The sequence below is a fragment of the Sardina pilchardus genome, chromosome 3 (genome assembly GCF_963854185.1).
Source record: "Sardina pilchardus chromosome 3, fSarPil1.1, whole genome shotgun sequence".
Taxonomy (NCBI): domain Eukaryota; kingdom Metazoa; phylum Chordata; class Actinopteri; order Clupeiformes; family Clupeidae; genus Sardina; species Sardina pilchardus.
The window spans coordinates 8,011,938-8,034,437 of NC_084996.1; the positions used below are offsets into that span (position 1 = coordinate 8,011,938).

Consider the following 22,500-nt stretch of genomic DNA (forward strand, 5'->3'; position numbering starts at 1 on the left):
GTTTGCATACTCACACCTGATTAAACACAGGTGTGGATCAGTGTAAATAATTGTTAGGCCTGACAAAACGGACCTCTATATGTGTGTGTGTGCGTGTTTGCATGTAAAAAACAAACAATGTGCAGATTATGTCAGTTCAACTCTTTTCAGTCAGTCAGGGTAACACACACACACACGTGACTGTCAGAGGTTCACGGCGAGGTTAGTCTCAGAGAGCTGCCGTCATATCTACTGGCTGCCCGTCAAACAGGCATCAGCTGTCAGATACCAGTAGCTGTCATGCCCCTGAGAGACGGACAGCGGAGCTGGCGTACGCCGTGGCAACAGAGTGGGCAACGGGCGATGGGCATCGTTGGCATCTGGTGTGAACTCTGAGCAGCCCTGAACCAGTTTCCATCTGCACTATCCATAGTTTGAGTTGGCATCAGAAGACACAATCACACACACGCACACACACACACACACACACACACACACACACACACACACTTGCCCCCACCCACACTCGCCAACACACACTACTGTCCAATTATCGGGGCTGCACGAGTGAGAAAGTGGGTTTGAGATGGCATGTGCTTTGAACAGGCAGGCAGAGAACAAACGCGGCGGCGGGCCTTTTGAAGAGGAGCCCGCAGGCTTTGATTCCCCACTCCCCAGTCCGCAAAGCCCACAGGCCCCGAACTTCTGGGACTGGATCGTCCTCTCGCCCTCCTCTCGTTCTCTCCCCCCCCCCCCCCCCCCCCCCCCCTTCACGTCTCTCCTCCGCCCTCCGCCCTCCCTCTTTCCTTTTCTCTCTCTCTCTCTCCCTTTCTCAGACGTTCGACTTCTCCCTTCCTCGATCCGCTCCTCCCGCAGAAGGCAGGAGAGTACTTGGGGTTCAGGGGGCCGTGGGGGCGGGGGATGCTACCAGAACAGAGGCATTGATCCGCTGATAGAAGACATCAGGGCTGAGGTTTTGTCAAGGCTAATGAGCGCTATGAAATGTTAATGTGGGTGGCAGACGCACACACAAGCGCATGCACACACACACACACACACAAACACACACACGGTTGGACGGACGCACAGATACACACACACTCTCACTGATATGCATATGAACAGAACGCTCTCTGTTTCATTTATACACACCCACACACACAAACACGGACAAACACACACACACCTCCGTTGCGTACAACGGCACTCTCTCACAGATATGCATGAGAAGCAAAAACACAAGCTCTTTCAGCCTGGCACGCACACGCACACACACACACTCATTCTCACACACGCAACCTTTTTCACTAGAACACAGAGAGAGAGACACACACTTCTCTTTTGAGGGAGCAGGTGCTGCTTAAAATACAGCGCACCTTCCACCCAGTTCCTGCCCCTGAAGGCCTCTTTGTGTCCAGTGGGGCTGGAGGCGGAGGTGGAGGTGGAGGGTTGCGGAGGCGGAGGTGGAGGTGGAGGGTTGGGGCTGGTGTGTCTCCTTATCGGCGCCTTCCGAGGACTCTTCCCTCTCAGCCCCTCTCCACAGACAGCCAGTGTCAACAGTCCCCGGGTTAGTGCTCCTCTGAGGGCCTCCTATCTCAGATCGACTGCGTCTCGTTGGCCCGTCGGAGTGGGTCTCTCTGTCTGTGTGTGTGTGTGTGCGCATGCACGAGCAAGTCCCCGGAGGACTCACATTCAGCCTCTTCTCATCAGCGGTAAGCAGCCGACCGTATCCAATGTCCGTCTCAGGGTACTGCCGACGTCCTGAAGTAGGACGTCTCACAGTGACACCCCCCTTCACACACACACACACACACACACACACACACATTCCTCCAGGCTCTGGAGGGGTCCTGATCCTGTTAAGGAAAATGGACAAACCGGGTCACCAGTGAACAGACTGACAAGTGACACCAGACTCCCACCCACCCAAGTGGGCCAGACACAAAAGGGGGTTAGGAGGACTTGTGTGTGTGTGTCTGTGTGTACTTGTGTTTATGTGTGTGTGTGTGTGTGTGTCTTGGGAGTGTTCCCTCTGGACACAGACAGCGAAGTGAACATTGGGTCGTTTGCTCCTCTATAGTGCGCGTGGTGGACTGCGCTGGGCTGGGCTGGGTTGCGGCGCTGCTCTGTCTTTACCGGTCCCCGAGGGCTGGCCTGTCAAACGAGTCTGTGGATTGAGGGGCAGATGAACGGACAGAAGGGAGGAGGGATGAATGAGATTTCACTGATGACCGAGTAGTTATGACATACAGTATGTTGGCCTACTAAATATGGGAAAAGCCCCTCTGAAATATACTCCAACTCTGTGTCAATGTTATATATTACTTACTACCGTCAACAGTGACCTTGTTATCATTGCGCCCTTTCGGGAAGTACAGCCAGAGCCTGCATTTTCTTTTCAGGAAGTCAGGGTCTGTATTTCTATGACACTCTATTTATATGAAACTGCTTTTCTATGTCCTATGTTACTGCAATCAAGAGTGACCTTGCTACCATAGTACCCTTTCAGTCAAGTCAGTTATAGTAGCAGCTAACCATAAAGGAATAAGATCTGCAATTTTCCTCCATCCTAATAGTCTTTGAATATGGAAATCTATCTTGGCTTATTATGGCTGCGGAGGTGGAAGTGTTTTGCCAGCGAGCCGCAACACTCTAAGAGAGATGTCCCTGTCTGTCACCCTGACGGAGCGAGGCGGCACATGTCGATATTTTATCTAATGATCTGGTGATATCAACACGCCAGGTCTCAGTCCAAGCCTCTGGGCTGGAGGATGACTCATTTAGCCAAACCTCAGTAGCTGTCTTTTTCACAGAGATGCTGTTGGCTGTGCTTTAAGCTTAAGCTTCAACATTTTATCCTCGTTAACGGTTAACATTTTCAACCTCATTTTATGGAGGAAAGGATAGACACTTCAAACAGGCTTTTGAGAGAGAGAGAGAGAGAGAGAGAGCAAGAGAGAGAGGGAGAGGGAGAGAGAGAGTGAGAGAAAGAGAAGATTGGTGCTCTGTGTGTGTGCGTGTGCATATTCATCTTTGTGTGTACTGAGCTGTGCTTCCTTTTTATAAGCTGATTGTCTATGTGAGTGACAATCATGCAGGTATTGAGGCAAACTTCCTCTTTTTAGTGTGTGTACATGTGTGGTCACAAGGGTCACCTCTGACAAAAGATTTTCTCATCTCCATACTTTTATGATGTGGTAATGAGGCCACGTGATGTGTTTGATTTTGTTGTGTTTGTCCGTGTGTGTGCAAGTACACACATGTGAGCGGTGAGCGCTCGCCAACCCCCAGTGCATTTACTTCCACGTCTGTGTTGTGCTGGGGTGCAGGGCGTTGTTTTGTGTGCTCAGCCTTCTCTTCTGCTGTTGTTTGTGCTTGTGCAGGAGTGTGTGTGTGTGTGTGTGTGTTTGTGCTTGTGCAGTTGTGTGTGTGTGTGTGTGTGTGTGTGTGTGTGTGTGTGTGAGCTGGGCTTTGTTGCTTTGTTTACATGCCCCCTCTCTCTCTGCTGGCACAAGCCCAGACCTCCTGCGTAGTTTCATAGCCCAGAGTGCTATCCACCCCCTCTACGCTCACACACTGACACACACACACACACACACACACACACACACACACACACAAGTTTGTACACACACACATGCACTCATGCATCCATTTGCGTGCACGCACACCTACACACACAAACACACACACACACACACACACACACACAGACACACACACAGACACACATAATACTTACTTATACTCATAAGTATGTGATCATTTCTAAGTGTATACACAGACACGCACATTCACAAATAAACACACACATGCATACACACACACACACACGCACACACTCACACACTCACACACTGCACTCTTTAGTATTGTGAGTCACTATATTTTCAGCAGAACACGATCTGCTTGAGGTTCCAGGAACTCATAATACACAGGCCCCACGTTTTTTCCTACAGCGTGACTATTAGTCCTCTCTGTGCCTACACACACACACACACACACACACACACACACACACACACACACACACACACACACACACACACACACACACACACACACACACACACACATGCACATAGGTGCACTAAAGCTCCATTGTTAGGTTAGGCTAGACAGTTGCTGGCTGATTACCATGTACAGTAGTCACCATTTTATGTGTGAATGACGATGACACCGATGCAGCTGATGGCCTGAAATAGCAGGAAGTGTATTTGGGCTGCATCAGGCATCACTGTCAGCTAATGTCGTGTTGCCGTCGCCCAATGATGGGACTTTAGATGAGTTTAGTGTTGACTCTAATATTTGCTGGTGTTCAGCTCATCAGACGGTCCATCCATGCAGCTAAGGCATCTCTAGCAATTCCACACGGCCATTGCTAACTAGCCAACTACTGGACAACAACTGGAACATGCAGTCGGGGTGGTGATGGTGATTTGACTGTGGTCAGCCGTGAGAACAAACGTCCCCTGTCACAGCTGGGCATCATCGCGCTGGCACGCCAAACGCGCCCCTCGTCATCGTCTGATAGTTTATTGCGCTTGTGAATTTCAGGTCCCTCTTAAGCCGCCTGGTGTTTGTCCTGCACCTGGGACGAGTCGTTAGATGGAAAGCTGCTCTTGCATCACTTCTGGCGAATTGTGTGTCTTTCCAAGTTGCTGGACTGTTTCTAAGCATGCTGGACCATTCTTAATAAATGAAATTGCGTTGGATAACAACTGAGACCATTTAGCGATCTTGAATTCTATCGGTTAATGAAATAAGTAGGATAAAAACCTAAAACACTTTGTGTGTGTACTGTGTGTGTGTGTGTGTGTGTGTGTGTGTACGTACCAAACAATAGTGCTCTTTGATGCACTGTGTAGGACACTATGCCAGATGTTAAGAGCAGAATATTGGCCCTAGAGATCAGACTTCTTGTGTAGTACATGGACTGCTTGGTCACTTGGCCGGTGTTCTGCACACAGCCCTTGATCCTGCACCTGTTTTGATCGTCGGCGCTGTGTGGATGTGGCCCAGACTGATGACACTGGTTCTGGGACAGATTTGGTCCTCACTTGGCTCATATTTTTAAGATCCCTCTGGAGTGCGCCAGGCAGTGCTCAGTGGAGTAGTTATTGTGTGTGTGTGTGTGTGTGTGTGTGTGTGTGTGTGTGTGTGTTTTATGAGAAGTTTACATCTGGAGGATGTGCTGTTGTCAAGGAACCTAGGAGACACAGAGGCATTTTCATTCAAGCATAACCCAATACACACACACACACACACACACACACACACACACACACATACACACACACACCTTGTTGCTCCTGCAGGCTTGGTTGTCGGGATAACAGAGACATATCAGACATGACAGCTGTCATCCATGCATAGTCTGGTGCACTCTCCTGGTGCATCCCAGGTGAAAATATGAAAACGTGCACACACACACACACACACACACACACACACACACACACACACACACACAAACACACACACACAGATGCACCATGTTTTTGTAAGATAGCGATTGAAACTTGATTTTCATTAGGGTTCACAGGCTAGTCTCTGCTTTTTTTGACTCCATAAATCTGCAGTGACTGGACTGTGTCTGTGTGATTGTCTGTCTCTCTCTTTCTCTCACGCTCGCCCGGTTCCCTCTCCCTTGGTGATTGTATTGCAGAGTGAAATCCTATCGTAATTCATCTTGGGAGATTTCAAACCAGACAAAAGTTGTGATTCAGCCGAATAGTTGTGGCTGAAAGCCTATGCAGGTGTGTGTGTGAGCGTGTGTGTGTGTGTGTGTGTGCGCGTGCTTTCTCGAGCAGCCAGATGTGTGTGTGTGTGTGTAACCAGATGCTGATCCCACACTGCAGTTGTGTTGTGTTGTGTTGAGTTGTGCTGTTAAGACCTCCATCAGCTGGAAGATGCCAAATGCTGATCTGTCAGAATGACTAATGCCCGTCTGCAAGTCATCTACACGCAGATCAGCCTCACAGGCAACTACTGAGAGAGCAGGAAAAGAGAGGAGAATATGAGAGAACTGGGGAAAGAGAGGATGAAAGAGTGAGTAAGAGAGAGAGAAAGAGGGAGGGAGGCTTGGTGGGGGGGTGAGGGGGGGTTAACCGTGACCCCTCAACGAACTCGTTCCCCTGAGAAGCCTGCCAAAATGTTGAGAGTCTGTGTCCTGAGAGTCCTCCTCTCCCCTCCCTCTCTCCCTCCCTCTCTCTCCCTCTCTCTCTCTCTCGTCTCACTGTACTTTCATCCCCCCCTTTCTTCTTCTTCTTCTCAGAGCTGCGTCGGCTGCCTCACTGTAGATCCCAAAGCATAACAATACGGATATCTCCTCCCCTGTCTGCTCAGATTAGTGGCAGAGGCTGCACTCGCCCGGTCAGCGCCCCTCCCCACAGCTCCTTAGCACGCGAGGGGGGGCCAGGGGGGGGCGGGGGGGCGGGGGGGGGGTTCTCTCTCCCTCTGCAGCACCTCCTCCTCCTCCTCCTCCTCCTTCACCTCCTGCGTTGGTAGCCAGAGCCTCTAGGAGTGAAAGGGTTAATGCTGGAATGCTCAGTTCCGTCCCGTTCAGCCATGAGGCCTTCTGTCCATTGTTTGGACACCGCCGCCCTTGTTCTCTTTCCTACGTCTCACACACACACACAGTCACAGTCACATACTCACACACAGACACACACACAGACACACACACACACACACACACACACACACACACACACACACAGACACACACACACACAGACACACACACACACACACACACACACACACACACACCTCAGTCATCAAGGGGAGCCAGATGAATTTGAGCCTCTCTAGTGTAGCACAAGGAGCTCTCTTCACGGATGCCCCCCAGCCACCCCTCACCACCAACCCTACACACACACACACACACACACACACACAGACACACACACACACACACACACACACACACACACACACACACACACACACACACAAACAAACCCCTGAGCACTTTTGCACTCACATTCACACACATGCATAAATAAACTCATCACTTTTTATCATAACACTTATATTCCCACACTCACATGCGCAATGCACTTATATTCACACATGTACGAGCACACAAACATACAGTATGCGCAGATAAACAAACACCACTATAGAGCCACACATATAATCCATTTACACACACACACACACACACACACAAACTTCCTCTCTCCCTCGGACTCCTCCATCCGCCTGCAGTACTCCCTTTCAGATGGAGGCGAAATGATCTTACAGAGAGCCCTTTCAGACCCCGATCCACACAGAGGCGTCTTGAAGGGGAGGAAGGGAGAGAGGGAGAGAGAGAGTGAGAGAGAAAGAGAGAAAAGTAGCTACAGTATAAGGCCCACTGCACATTCTCTATAGTAGATATGGTCCCTGGTCGGGCAGAAAGGCTTTTTGAATTGTGGTTGATAGTGCGGAAGCCTGTCACATTATCACGGACACAGATGAGTTTTGCTGTGGCTCTTTGAAGCCTACAGATGAGTGGGATATCTGGAGGTGGGATATCATACACTCCTACACCAGGTTCACCCGTGTTTAAATTTGGACTAATAGCTTGACATATTCTCTATAGAGAGCACAGCAGTGAACTGAGTAAAATGTGAGAACGATAATGTTTTAAAAAAAGAAAATACTGTAAGGAATCAGTGGCTTACCCAGTTGTCCAGAGCTGCATGTTAAGGCTTGAGTATCGTAAATAAATAGTTTAGACATCTAGAGGATCTGTTGGCACTGCAGTGTTGCCAAGTGATTTAATACCTGTCTTGTCACTCTGCACTGTCAGTTGCAGAATAGTGTTAAGTCTTAACCTTTTTTTCCCCCTGACAAGAACATCTGCAATGCGTTGAGTCTCTCTGCCAGAAAAAGCTAGGTCTTTCTGGAGAGGTGATGAAACACCTTTTCAGTTCCTCTTTGTTCGGATGGCTTACCATAAGCAATCAATAAGCCTCCTGCTGACACTGTTGGGAATGAGGAACACAATTAGGCTTAGTTTTATGGTTGGGTTGAGGGTCCAGGTTAGGCCAAGGTCATGGTAAGGAGTGTTATTTCCATATGTGTGGAATACTTACTTACAGTTTTCTGATTGCCCATAATGTTATAAATTGCCATCACTTTTTCATATAAAGATTGCAGAGATGGAAGACAGACAGACAGATAGGTACAAATATAAAGGAGATAGTGTTGAGATGGACAGGAAGCAGAAAGATTGAAAAATAAATAATTAACGGAGCATTAGAATGGATTTTCTGTTGTTTTTTTTTTGTTTGTCTCACAATAGTCCTGCTGTGGTGCTGAGAGCCTGATTTCTAAAACTGACTGGAACCACAGGCTGCCATTTCCAAGTAGAGATTTGATGAGTCACTGTTCAGTGTCGTAGGCTACAGAAAGAACCCTCTAACTACCATTGCCATAGCAACTCGACTAATAAATTGCAAATCTCAACAGTGTGTTTTAGAGCTTCACAGTAGCTTTTTCAGGCATATGCGGTAGGTGTTTGCTCATCCACAAGCATGGGAGCCAATGACCTTTCCCTGGCAGAACTCACACAGTGGGCTGTGTAAAATAATGATGCTTTCAGATACATTTGTGTGCATTTCCAAGCATTTGAGTCGAAGTCATCCATGGTTATTGCATCAGTTCCTCTCTTTGTGTGTGTGCGTGTGTGTGTGTGTGTGTGTATGTGTGATCTCTTGAGGCTCAGCCCTTATCTCCTCTTACTGTCCAAAAGTGTGTTTTTGTGAGTGTGTTCTGACGGAACTCAGCAGTGGCCTACCCTCTGCTGTGGCCTACCCTCTGCTGTTTAGCAATGCTACCCATCATCCGAGCTAGCATGCATCTCCTATTGTTTTTGTGTCGCCCAGTCCATCTTTATTAGCGTTTGCCCATCTGGGCCTCATTAAAATGGCAGTCTGGGGCAGGCAGACCTGCAGATGAGGCGCTAAGGGACTAGCATTAGCATCTTCCCTTCCCTGGAGCTGCTGCAGGAGTTCAGGCTAGCGGCTAAGTGTGCTCATTAGCCCTTAGCAAGTCTGAATCTTCACAAAGTGTCCTCACTTCCTGCCAGAGTCGTGATAGCCCAGGGCTAAGGTCTCCTCATCGCCTACCCATCCCCATCTCCCACCACTACCCTCCAGCTCTTTCTCTCTCTTTCCAATTCAGTCTTTCTCTCATTCCTTCTCTTCTTATCTCTTTTTCTCCTCCTCCTCCTCCTCCTCCACTCTTTCTCTCCTCCTGTCTCTTTCTCTGTCCTCACGGCTCATCCCACATTCAGCGGCCGTTTTGCCGCTCTCCTCCTCCTACCCCCCCCCCCCCCCCCCCCCCCCCCCTTGTCTGGTTGGTGTAGTGGTGGGGACAGCCGAGCCCTCTCTGACAGGCCCTGATCTGGCGGCGTGTTTTCTGCTGGCGTGTTAGCGTTAGCGCTGTTAGCTGGCGTGTAAGGTCAGACGCGCCGCTCCACTCCTCCGCCACGCTCTCTGACTGCTAATTACCTGGCGGTCCACACCAGGCCCTTTGCCACACTGTCACACACCCTGCCTGTCTGTCCTGCCAGTTGTGTAAAATCATGTTCCCTCTGTGTGTGTGTGTGTGTGTGTGTGTGTGTGTGTGTGTTTTCGTGTTTGTGTATTCGTGCATTTGGGTGCTTGCGTAAGATGGGGAGAAAGACAATGAGAGAGAGTAGTGAAAGTGAGCAGGTGTTGTGATCATGAGGAGTCAAATAATTTCGCCGTTGGGTGTGTGAGGGTGTATGTGCGTCCGTGGCTGTTCTGTCTGAGAGTATGTGTGCATGAATATGTTAGTGGTTAGTGTCTTTTTGAAATGGAATTGGATTAAATTGAATTAGCAAAAGCCATGGGTGCCACTGGCAACAGTGACAACAGTGATGGTCAGTACTGGCAGTGGTGTGTGTGTGTGTGTGTGTGTGTGTGTGTGTGTGTGTGTGTGAGTGTGTGTGTTTGTGTGTTTGTCCATGTGTGTTTTTTGTCTACTTTTCCACTCTCGTCCATTTATGTAGTGATGTTTATTACCTGATTTATTATGATTGGAACGAGTGTTTGATTTACCACTCTGGGAAATAGAAACCCTGCGATATACGCTCCCAGCCTCTCATCCCTCCATGGACACACACACACACACACACACAGACCCACTACCCCCTGCTGATGCATCTGGTTTGTATTTACGCCCTTGCAGCCTAGCACAGCTTTTTAAAGGCACCTAGCGCCTGATTAGATCCACAGACTAGACTGGGCACGCTCGCGCTCACGCTCAGGGTTTTATCACTAATGCCCCTGCCAGTGATAAGAGCCCGGCGCAGTGGGAAGCCCTGGAGATGGAGTGGGCAGTGGAGGGGGGGGGGGGGGGGGGGGGGGGGTTGGCAGCGTGAGCTCAAAAACAGGTTAAAGCAACCGGTCGCTAAGCCAAGTCACCCAATCAGCGGATAAGAATGGAACCGGTCAATCTGGGTCTGATGGGTTCTGTTTTGAATGGAACCCGGTCCCGCCAGGCTGATTTGATGCAGAGATGACCCGGCTCGCTACTCTGTGCTGTGAGACCAGAACAATTGTGCAGGATTGACTGAAAGGAAAGCCATATGGGTGTTTAGCACAGTGTGTCGTCTCGTGCCGGGTTTCTATCAGAGAAGCCTGTTGTGTTCCTGCAAGACTTTGTGAAATGCAGCATTGTGTTGAGTTGAGTTTGAGGGGAAAACGTGTGACTCATGAACAGACCGACGACAATACTGTCTGATGCAGATACCGCCAGGCCTGGTTGGCTGTGTGGGGGCCCTTTGTTGAGGTGGACTGGAACAGCCTTGGAGAGTGTGGTTTACCAGCAATATGTTTTTGTTTGCGCTTTCTTCCCTTTCAAAGAGAAGCGAGACAGGTTGTAGGAGGGAGCTGGAGAGAAATGGGTGGGTGGGGGTGATAAACAGACACAGAGGAGGCTTACAGGAGAGGTGGAGGGATGGAGAGAAAGATGGATGGATGAGGATGGACCAAGAGAGAGCCAGAGATTGTCAGAAAGAGTTAGAGATGAGGAGAGAGAGAATGATGGAATAAAAAGAGAGAGAGAGAGAGGGCTGGGGGGGTTTGAGCTCCTGTCACTGCTTCTGACAGAGAGATGAGTCTGGGCTTGGACCCCCACTGCACTGCCACGTCACACTCACGCAGGAAGGGGGACTAATGGTTTGGGGGGGGGGGGTTCCTGGGTTTTGGGTTTGTGTTTTTAGAGAGGGGGTTGGGGGGTGGGGGGGGGGGGGATTTCCAGGAAGAAGCCAATACAAGTCAAAGCAAGGCCACAGATCCCCACTGGAGGACAGAGAGAAAGAGAGAAAGAGAGAGAGGGAAGGAGGGAGGGAAGAAAGAAAGAAAACTGGGAAAAAAGACCAGGATGAACAGGAAACAGAAATGAATTGGAAGAGGAAAAAAAAGATTTTGGCCACAGTGGCTGACAACCAAACTGAGAGGAAAACAGGGATGAGAGAGAGCGAGCGAGGCAGAGGGGAGGGAGAGGGAGAGAGAGAGAGAGACGAGGCTCCCACGGACTAGGTTTCTCCACACACCCCACCACCTGTAGTTTGTTCTCTTTTTATTCTCTCTCTCCTCCCTCGCTCTCTGTCTCTCTAACCCCGCTCTCCTTTTGTTGATGCTGTTTGGCGTTGGAGGCCACAGGCAGGAGAAGCCACAGGCCTCTGTGTCTCGCTGAGTCATGCCTCTCCTAACAGGGAACATATGTTACTGCACACACACACACACACACACACACACACACACACACACACACACACACACACACACACACACACACAGAGAGAGACCCCCCTCCCCTACACACACACACACACAGAGAGACCCCCCCCTACACACTCACACACACACAACTCAACACAAAAGCACAATACGCATCCAAACCGCTCACTCCAACAATATGTCAGATGGTTATGCCTGACTTGGTTTGACATGGACAACAACAGTAGTTGCCAGACACTGATTTGTGAAAAAAAAGAAGAAAAATTGCCTCCTTTTTGTCAATGCTCTGTATAAGTCAAGATGACATCACTTTATTGGGCTGAGCAAAGGTGGTTTAGACTGAGAGGTAAACAAATAGACTGTCAGAGATCCGTGTGAAGGAACAAGAAGGACCTGTTTGTATTCACACAACTCTCTCTTTCTCTCAATCTCTCACTCGTTCTCTTCCTCCCTCTCCATCTCTTTTTGTTCGGTAAGATGACATTCTGGCAGTAATTACAGGCCCTTTGAAACGCTCGCAAGGCAGAAAAGCCTTAAGACTCATTCGCAAAATTCCCATCCATGGCGACAGCTGTGGCATTGTTGGAAAAGTGGATCCTGACAGACAGACACGCAGACATGCAGACACACACACACACACACACACACACACACACACACACACACACAAAAAGGAGTAGATTACCCAGGGTGCATTGCTTGACAATGCCACAGTGTAGAACACCAGACAGTCTTGGACAATGGTTTTGTTTGCTCAGGAGAAAAGAGGATGTTTTTCTCCCAATTTTCTCCACCAGTTGGCAGTGGCTGTGTCTGTAGTTTAATCATCCTATGGCGTGATGGGGCTGTTCATCAGGAGAGGAAGAGAACATGACCTCGCTTAGCTTTCTCTGCCAAATGTGTGTTTGCACAGTGTGTGCTAAGTGCCAACGTGTACTCAAACGTCTTTCAGATGTCTCTGAAGCAGTCGCACACAGAAGTTCTTTGCCATGCAAACATTAGTAAGGAGACTGAAGCACTCTCTCTCTTTCTCTCTCTCTCTCTCTTTCTTATTCAGTCGTTCACACGCACACACACACACACACACTCACACAGAGAGAGAGTGTGTTAAAAGGTCTCCTAAGAATAAACTGACAAAGGAAGGCTTTATCACGTGGATGGAAAGTTATTATGTCCACACCTGCACACACACGCACAGGCATCCACAGACTAATACATCTATACACACTCCATACTCATACTCACACATAAACATGCATGGTCTCACACACACACACACACACACACACACACAAACACACAGTGTGCAGGAGCTTGTATTATCATTGTATTTTGTGTTATTTTAAATATTTTAAACACATACACACACACATACACACACACACACGTCATTAGACATTAGAGGAGTCCTTTGAACCTGGAAAGTGTGGACGCACCTGAGCAGAAGCAGCAGCAGCAGAAGCCATCGCCGCCGCTGCCACCGCTGCTGTCGCTCTGAAACCGTCTGAACCAAAGACCCGGCGCAGCGAGATTAGCTGAGTTTGAGTTTGCAGCTCTAACGAAGACGAGGGGTCCTCCTCTCTAAGCCACCCCCAACCCTGAGAGGATTCCATTTCCAACACTCCTCTTTTCTGAGGCGACACTTTGGGCTCCGTGCGCACGTCATCGCGGCGGCGCTCCTCACTCCTGACAGCCACAACAACCCGGCCCTCATTTGGCTGATTAAAACCACGGCGCAGTGCTGACTGACTCAATCCAATGCAGATGGACCAGATCTGGCCTTGATCCTGCATAGATTTGTAAGGACCGGAGGAGGCGTTTCTGATGAGGTCAGCTCCGGGAGAGCAGAGTTCTGCCTCGCGTGGGCCGGATCAGGGCCGGGCCCGTGCCGGGCTCGGCTACTCTGTCTGTGCTCTCAAGGCCAGTGAGTGTCGAGGGTGCCCTGGGGCGGCGCGGCCGTCCCGGAGTGGGGAATGAGGAAGTGCTCAGCGTTTGATTGATGGGGAAGGGGCCGTCTGGCCCTCAGATAAATGTTCATTTGGAATCTAGGTTCTGGGATTTATGCTTGTGACTAACCCTGGATTATGCCCCCCCTCCCCCTCTCTCCCTCTCTCCCTCTCTCTCTCTCTCTCTCTCTCTCTCTCTCTCTGCAGATTTCTTCATAGCCCTGTACAGACTGGTGCAGTCATGTTCAGGAACAGCTTAAAAATGCTGCTTAGCGGCGGCAAGTCCAACCGCAAGAACCGGAATAGTGGTGAGTCCCGCTGTCACTGCCAATGAGCCTGTGTCTGTGTGTGTCTGCTAGATCAGTATGAAAGACCCCTAATGTGCAAGTGAGGACAGTGCTGTTTCTGTCTAAATATGTGTATGAGTGTGTGTTTGTTTCTGTTTTTGACACATGGACGGCTATGAATGTATGAGTGTGTGTGTGTGTGTGTGTGTGTGTGTGTGCGTGCGAGAGAGAGAGAGAGAGAGAGAAAAAGAGAGTTTGTTTAATGTGCATGGATTCGGCTCTTAGCCTCTTCCAGGGATTTGCTGCCCCTGAAGGAGATATTTCGATGAGGAAGCCCATGACAGCTTTACACACTCACTCGCCATATTTCTTTCCTTGTCAGTATCTCTCCCTCTGTTTCACTCTTTCCCACATTCTCTCCTCTTCAGTAGACATGGAAACTTGTTTCCACACACTCCTCCTCTTTTATACCATCCAGATCCTCTCTCTTTTACCATCTCTCAAGTTTATCTTCCATCTGTTTTTCTGCCTGTTATACTGTACTGTACCTTTCTCTCTCTGTCCCCTACAGAAGTCTTCTTCCGTATTTCTTTCCCCCCCCCCTCTCTCTCTCTCTCTCTCTCTCTCTCTCTCTCTCTCTCTCTCTCTCTCTCTCTCCCTCTCCCTCTCTCCCCCCACAGTGCTGTCAGTGTTAAGTGTATGCATCTCCGCTGTACCAACAGCTCCTTTGTGGCTGTGGTCACACCCACCCCTAACTGTTGACATTGCACCAAGCCGTCCTCCTCCTCCTCCTCCTCCTCCTCCTCCTCCTCCTCTTCTTTCCCAAACAGGCGTGACGCTCATTCACAAAGCATCCCCTCACAAACACTCCTGACTGGACCTGTAGGACAGGAAGTGAGCAGCTACAGCAGGCCCACGCCCTGCTGGCTTAACGGAGCTCTTGTCATGGCAGCTTGGGCCATCAACATCCAATATGGGAGCTGAGACTGGGCTGCCTTTTGGTCCTGATCTGGCGCCAGCGACCTTCCATAATCACCCGCAATTTGGGGACCAAACCATTTTTTACCTGTGTTGGCACCTCTATGGTATTGCGGGTGTGTATGCTAGGGATGTGTGTGTTTGTGTTTCCTCCCCACCTCTCTGGAGTAAGTGCTTTAGGTCTGTCTGTGTGTGTGTAAGAGTGTGTGTTTAGTGTGAGTTTAGCCACGCTGTTTACCAGGCCTACACTGACACCCCAGTTTTGGGGATCTCAGTTTTTCTGGAAACGAACAGGAGCCGCATGGGTAGAAGTGTGACTCAGCAGACAAACAAGCCTTTCAGCCTCACGTTTCCTGGAACCCACCCCCACCCCTGCACACAGCCCCACGCAGACAGATACACACACACACACACAAACTCTTTCACACACACACACACACACACACACACACACACAAATGCCTTTTGGGTTTCACTGAATAATTATGGCTGCCCGCTCTTTGAGAGGCTGCGGGCTCTTGATTTATTTGGACGGCCAGATGCTTGTCTGACCTTTTTGACTGCTCCTCATCTTCTCCACTTCACCGTGGAGTGAACTGTAAGGGAGGGAAAATCCCTCTCTCACGTACTTGATAACACTTGCCAAAACACTCCTTAAAATTTAAAATTAAGATAAGGGATAATGCACTTCATGTGCTGAGATGGTACCATTCCCTCCTTTCCTTGTCTGAAGGAAGTCAGACCTCTCCAGGGTTTTTTTGTGAGTCGAGCGGGCTACTGTATGTGAGGCTGACAGCGTCGGGGCAGGAGGGGTTGAAGGAAAGAAATCGAGCGACAGAAGATTTAATGATAAATTTCACGGTCTGCTGGCGGCTGTGCCGACTGCGTGACAGAGATGGGCTGACTTGACTGTTCACCTGGACCACATCCGGTCCTCATCTGGGCCTCATCCGGGCTGAGTTCCCCTCTGGGGTTGGCTTTTATCACGGGTGCCAGCCGTGGTTGATTCCCTGCCCAGGCCTGGCACCAAGATGGGCCCTTCTCTCCTTCCCGTGTCCCTGTGGGCCGAGAGCTTTGATAAGGCACAAAAGCACAAGACTCACCCCACTGCCAGCTGGGTTGGCCCCAAACCCAGCAGCTTCTTGTCCTCTTCCTTGGCCACACTGGAATGGTGTCTCACTTTGATGATGTCACAAGAAAGGCGACGCTGTTTAAATACCTGTTTTAAGTACACATATTGGCTCTACCATCATGAAAAGGCAAAGCGTTGCTGAACGTGGCCAACATTTGGCCGAAATCCGGCTCAGTACTATGGGTAGATTTCTGACAAGTGCTGTTGCATGTAGATGACAGGAGTGGAGGGCGTGATGCAGATGTCGTGCTCATCGCACATGTGAGTGGTGAATTAAACCCGGGCAGCCAGTGACTTGCTGAGCGCAGAAGAGGGATCGTGCCCTGTGGTGGAAAGCGCGTGTCGTTGGTGCGATTGATGGTTAGCCCGTAGACCCTCTCAGCCTTCGTGAGCGGAATGAAAACAAGGCTGCCAGGACAGCCGGATGCACTGTGTGCCAGTGTGCTTTTGTATCGCAAAGTAAGCAGACAAAGAAAAAAAAAAACAGTGGAAAAAAACCCCTCACCTCTGCCTACAGAGACTAACAGTAAACATTCATTGCATGTCATAACACAGGTCGATCAAGCCCAGCGTGTTGTTTCAGAGCAAAGCTCAACAGTTCCTGCACTCACAGGAACACGGTGCACACACATCCTGCCCAGGCTCATTTGCAGTTGTGAATTTAATTAGGCAAAAAGAAAGTCGAGTAATTATTTGGATAGCTTGTTATGAGACTCCACTGTTCTGACAGGTAGTGGTGGAGGAGGAGGGCCTACCCTACTCTGTTCCCATCCCCGAGGGCCTCCTGTCTGAAGGCTTTCATCCGTCTCTCTGGCATCCCCGGCTGCGGAGCTTTCAGCAGACTTCTTCAACTGGAGCGATTTGTGCAGATATATCTCTGCAGTTTTGGCAGGATTTGAGCTTAGGTGTGTGTGTGCGTGCCCATGTGTGTGTGTGTGTGTGTGTGTGTGTGTGTGTGTGTGATGTGTTTTTTTTGTAGGGCACTGAATACATTGTAATGTGAATATTTAGCGTATTTAGCCGAGGTGGCAAGGCAGCGCAGGTGACTGAATGAATGCCATAACCCACTTTATAGAGGCAGGGCAGGCTAATGGTCTTCAACTGGCTCCGTGGACTTTGGTGAGGCAGGCCAGGATGTGTGTGTGTGGACGGAGGATGGACCGTATAGAGAGGCTATGACTCTTGCCAGTGTGAGTGGATGTAGGCTACAGGGCAGCTGGTGGACGTGTTCCTGGCTTAGTCGGAGTAATTTAGCACGGTGCTCTCAGCAACCCGCCACCGGCCAACTGGCTAAGCTTTCTCACCCGACTCACGATTGCTGGCTTTGACTGAGTCAGCTGTGCTGTCCCAATCCAATCATGTTTTAGGGAGCAGGCGAGCAGGACCAATCAGGCCCCCTGCCACAGATTACGCAATGGGAGTTGTGTGTATCCAGAAAACAGGGGATTAGGTTTAAACTATGCTTTTTGGGTTTGCATAATTTTCAGTGATTTGTGCAAAGCTGCACTTGAGTCAGCTTCGTGTGTGCTGCTTAGGCGGGCATTTTATGGACAAATTGAATAGTTTGTGTTTTACTGAGTGGGTGGGTGCGCGCAGCAATGTGAACGGAAAATTGAATCAGCAGAGCTTTGTGTACCTGTTCAGCAGGTTATGCACGGAGTAAATGGAAATGCATTTGAGTCTGCCGGCACAGAGTAGGCTCATTTGAAGAATGAATATGCTCTTTCTGTACAGCACCCCGCACCTGTTCATGAGACAGAGGTCCACTAGGCTAATAAGTTTGACTTCAACATTTATTTTAAAAGAAAATGAATAATGTGAAAATGTGATAATGGTTATTGAAAGGTCTCTCTCAGGCCTACCATCACTTTATCTTGTTTGACAGGGAGTGTACATTTCACTTCCTCCCCATCTCCTATCTCTCCTTTCTTTCTCTATCTGTTCTTTTCCCTTTCTTGTCTTCCCCCGTTCTCTGCCCTCCACTGATCATCTCTCTCTCTCTCTCTCTCTCTCTTGTAATTTCTTCTCCTCATCTCAGCCAATCCTCTCTCCCTTCATTACTCCTCTCCATCCCGGTTCGGTTGTTCACTCCCTATCTTATATCCATTCATCTTCCTGTCCCTTTCTTCTTCTCTTTCCTCCCTCTCCCTCTGCCTTTCTTTATGCCCTCCTTTCTCTGTCTCTCCTTGCTCTTTTTCTTTCACTCGCTCCCCCTCTATATTTTTGTCTCTTTGTCCTCTCTCTCTCTCTCTTTCTCTCTCTCTCTCTGTATCGCTCTGCTGTCCTCATCCTTTCCCCCATTCATTTTCTGTTCTATCTACCTGTTCCATTTCCCGTGTTCCATGGATACCAGCATTGTGGGTGCTTTGCAGCTTGTGTGCCCCCACAATCTCATTAAAATCTCCTGCAGGCTAATGTACAGGGCTATTATGAATATATGGGACTATATATAATCCCTCAGTAATTTTACAGGTTTCTGTGCCGTCTCTTCTCTTCGTTTCTCTTTCACTCCTCTCTATTTTTCCTCTTCGTTCTCTCCATCTGTATTTCTCTCTCTACTCTACTCTCTACAGTTTTCCATTACTTCTCTAATGCCCTTTCTCCACGTCTCTTCCTCACTCTCCTCTCTCCCCCTCTTCATCACTCATCATCCCTCTCCTTCTGTTCGCTCTTGTCACCCCCCCCTTCTGTACTCTTCATCTCTTCCTTCTTCACTTTTCTGTATCTCTCCTTTCCTCACCTTTATCCCTCTCTCCTTCTCCTCCCTTTTCTTTCCTCGTGCTCATGTCCCCCCCCCCCAACACACACACACACACACACACACACACACACTCACACAGACACCAGCTTCGCTCATGACTTGCTCCCTCCGCGCTCCCTCCGCGCTCCATCCCCTTGCCCTTGTCCCTCTGATGGCCGTTGGCCTGATGCCGGACACAGGGCAGGACTCGATGCCAGATGGGCTCTGTTAATCTGGAGGACGGAGAGCTGCTTCCACCCCTCCCCATCTCCCCCTCCTCTTCTCCTCCTCCTCCTCCTCCTTCTGCTCTTCTCCCCTTCTCTCAAACTCCACTCGCTCTGCGCCCTCATTCAATCTTCAGCCCCCCCTTTGGCTATAGAAAGCATCCCTGGAGCTCTTCCAGAGAGAGAGAGGGAGAGAGAGAGAGACGGAGGAAGGAAAGAAAAATGGATAGAGAGAAATGAGGGGAGAGAGAGAGAGAGAGAGAGAGAGAGAATGAGAGGAGAGGATCAAAAGCAAGAGCATGCTGCGGTGCTCAGCTGGAAAACGTCAAACCCCCACCACCACTCCCCACCAGCCGACCCCCCTTCCTCCCCCACCCCTCTCCTTCTTCATCTCCAGTGCACCTCCCTCCTCCACTTTGCCCCCCATCTCCCTGGTGACTGTGCATCCCCCTTCTCCGTGTGATCAGAGGCACAGTCAAACAGAATAACGGGTGACACTGTCAGGATTATGGGATATGGATCCACCCTCCTTGAAGTCAGGAGCGGATTATATTCCCGGGTGACATTCCCTAATAAGACATGCTTTGTTTTCGGTCCCAGGAGTTCAAGGACAAAAGGGGGGGAGACCACAGCGGGACCTCGAGCCCATCGAGGACAACTCACATTCCCCTAAACCACTCTTGTTAACCCCAATTAAACAGCTCAAACGGCTCCATCACTGACTACTGTCTTCCCCCCTACCTACAGTACCACCATCTTAGCTTGCTGCTGCCTCTGGCTCTCTTCAATAGATATTCAAGAGACAGAACCCCTTAATGCTAATGCATCCTAGAGAATGGCGTGTCCTCGAGTTCCTGACGCTAGTTTGTTGTTATGAACGGGAATAGAAACATTTTCTGATGCCCTAAAGATAGATTATACTGCTGCTTTATCTGAAGGGCTGTGTTTGCTGCTCCTCCTGTCTCCAGTGTCATGTTGTGGATAGCATTTTGCAGCTGCAGTGGTATCCCGGCTTTCATAACCATGCCCTAATCATTCAATGTTGATTTTGTTCTTATTTCCCAACTGGTTTGTGTATGTTCAAGGGGAGAAACCTTTAAGACTAGACAAACGTAGCTTTAATTAGAGGGAGGGAAAATATTAGCTTGTGAGCGCAGACATTTGCAGGCATGCTTCTTGAACAGTTAGGTGTCTTACATAAGCCAGCTATCAGGGCATAGTAACCGAAGGTTGCTACAGTACATTAGTCTTTCTAGTGTAAAAGGGGATCCAGGATGCGTCTGATTGGCGATGAGTGTGCTGATGAGTGTGAGAGGAAGTGAAAGTGCCTGTGAGACCTGAGGACGGTGACGGTGACGCGAAGCCTCCATCCTGGAGCCACTCTGCTCCACTCGCATTCAGCCAAGGAAGGAAGTGACTCATTTGTCCAGTAGCTCTTCCAGGCCGTCCCATCGCTAGCTGACCGTTGCACAGGCCTCGGAATGCCGGAGGAGTTTTACGCCAAAACAGATGACCCGGCCGCAAGCCTAGCAACAGTCACTTTGCCTGGACGACGTATAGTCGCTGGAATGGACCGGGTCCTCTCGTCCGTGTCAGTTCAGAGCCGTACCAGCTCTAGTTGCCAGACAGCTCAACCTGTTCCATCTGCCAAATCTGCTTTATGTTGGGACCAGTTCTGATGCAGAGTTGGCAGAGTTTTTCCACGTCACCACATTCCTTTCGCTCTGGTCAAACAGAGTCCAGCTCCTCACTGCGAATGTGAACACTAAACACTTCAACTACTAAAGTACATAAGATAAGAGTACATACCCATAATCTATTTAAATGCTTTATATGATGTGCTCCAAAGCGCCCATTTTCTAAAAAATCCTTGTTGCCACTTGTTGCCACAGGTATCTCAGACCTTGGCATTCTAACATTCTGAGAATGTTTTAAATGTCCTACTTTCACCACATGTTGAGTTCCTTAGCTTACTTGAGCCAGTGACGCTGAGGAATGCGAGGGTTTTGGCTGCACCGACTGGCCTATGTGCATATTATGTAGGTCACCAGTGTGTAGTTATAGATGAGGAGATTGGCTCAAGCTGTAAGGTGACTCATTTGTTTTATTGCTGGCCGACACAGTCAGTGAATGGCTTTTATTCATCTCCCACACGTGTGCAACAAGACGAGCGATGTGTACTGATGGCACACAGTACACGCTCCCTGCCCATGTAAAAACCACTGTTCATTTTAGTTAACTTTTAAATAGGCTTTCTTTAACCAAAATAGATGGCACGTTTCAAATTTACCTTCAGACTGGCGTTGGATGCATACTCACACCTACTTAAGTACGTCAGCACAAGTATCAAAATGGAACACTCCCTTGCACACCCCACAAACTTCAAGGGTTTAAGTTTTTTTTTTTTTTAAACTTCCTTAAAAAGAATGTCTTCAAATAAGCACCTTTATCTTAAAACTACAGTACTCTCAATCTGTAGTCCTGGCTTGTGTGTTCATCAAAATTAGAGTGAGTGATATCTTTAACATGCCACGACCTCGTCCTTCACACCTCATGTACCAGTACCACATCTGCCACATGCACCACTGGACCACAGCTGCAGACACCACTTTCAGTCACACTATCTACCTCCATCTGCAGTGACAGCTACGGTTATCTTGCGTTTTTCAACCATTGCCTTCACTTCTCCTCGAACATGAATAGTTTTTAGCCTTTAAGCTGACAAGTAAGAAGCTTTGTGACTTTTCTGGCATAAATATAATCTTCTCCAGACACAAATTGCACTGTTTAAAAACTCCACCTCCACTTTACACTTGTTCAACTCCAAAAGATGCATTGCTGTGTGGTAGCTGCTTGGACCGAGGGCAGGACTGGCATCGCCTGCCAAACCTGATTTGAATGAGATTGATGAATACCACAGAAAAGGTCACAGTCTTAACACAGACACAGTCTAAAAGCTCCTCTTGTCATTTGCGTCTTGCATTTGTCTTGGAACTCCAGTAAAGCGCTCAGATTACTCAAGCTGTTTGTGGTGCCCAAATGGAATATGGGCGTGATGGTCACATCCATCCACCAATGAGATGACACATTTTCTAATGCCTGTAATTCTTTTTTAGTGCCGTTCTCATGCCAATTAGCTTATTACTGCTGGCATGGACACTTCATCTTCATTTATTGAGAACGTTCTGCATCGCTGAGCTGCCCAGAGCAGCCACATAAACAATGATTCTTATCAAGCACACCTGTAAGATTACACAATATTTGTGTGATCTCACAGGTGTTTTGCGATAAGATCTCGTCCTGGGCAGAACGTGTACCACTCGAGTCATGTACCACTCGAGTCTAATCAACGTTCCGCTATCGCCGCTTCATTCTCATGTTCTCGTATATCTCCCTGTCTGCCATCGTTCACAATAATGTGTCACTGGGGAATTTGGTCTCGGGCCAGA

General features: G+C 49.1%; 1 protein-coding gene across 2 annotated transcripts in view; it reads left to right on the forward strand.

Moving 5' to 3' along the window:
• Window positions 1–22,500, forward strand: part of tanc2a (tetratricopeptide repeat, ankyrin repeat and coiled-coil containing 2a) — a 155,555-nt gene that overhangs the window by 46,508 nt on the left and 86,547 nt on the right. For both annotated transcript variants that reach the window (XM_062531619.1, XM_062531620.1), the window contains exon 3: window positions 13,898–13,998. In XM_062531619.1, the coding sequence (XP_062387603.1) occupies window positions 13,932–13,998 (67 nt within the window). In that variant the 5' untranslated portion in view covers window positions 13,898–13,931. The remainder of the gene's footprint in view (window positions 1–13,897; window positions 13,999–22,500) is intronic.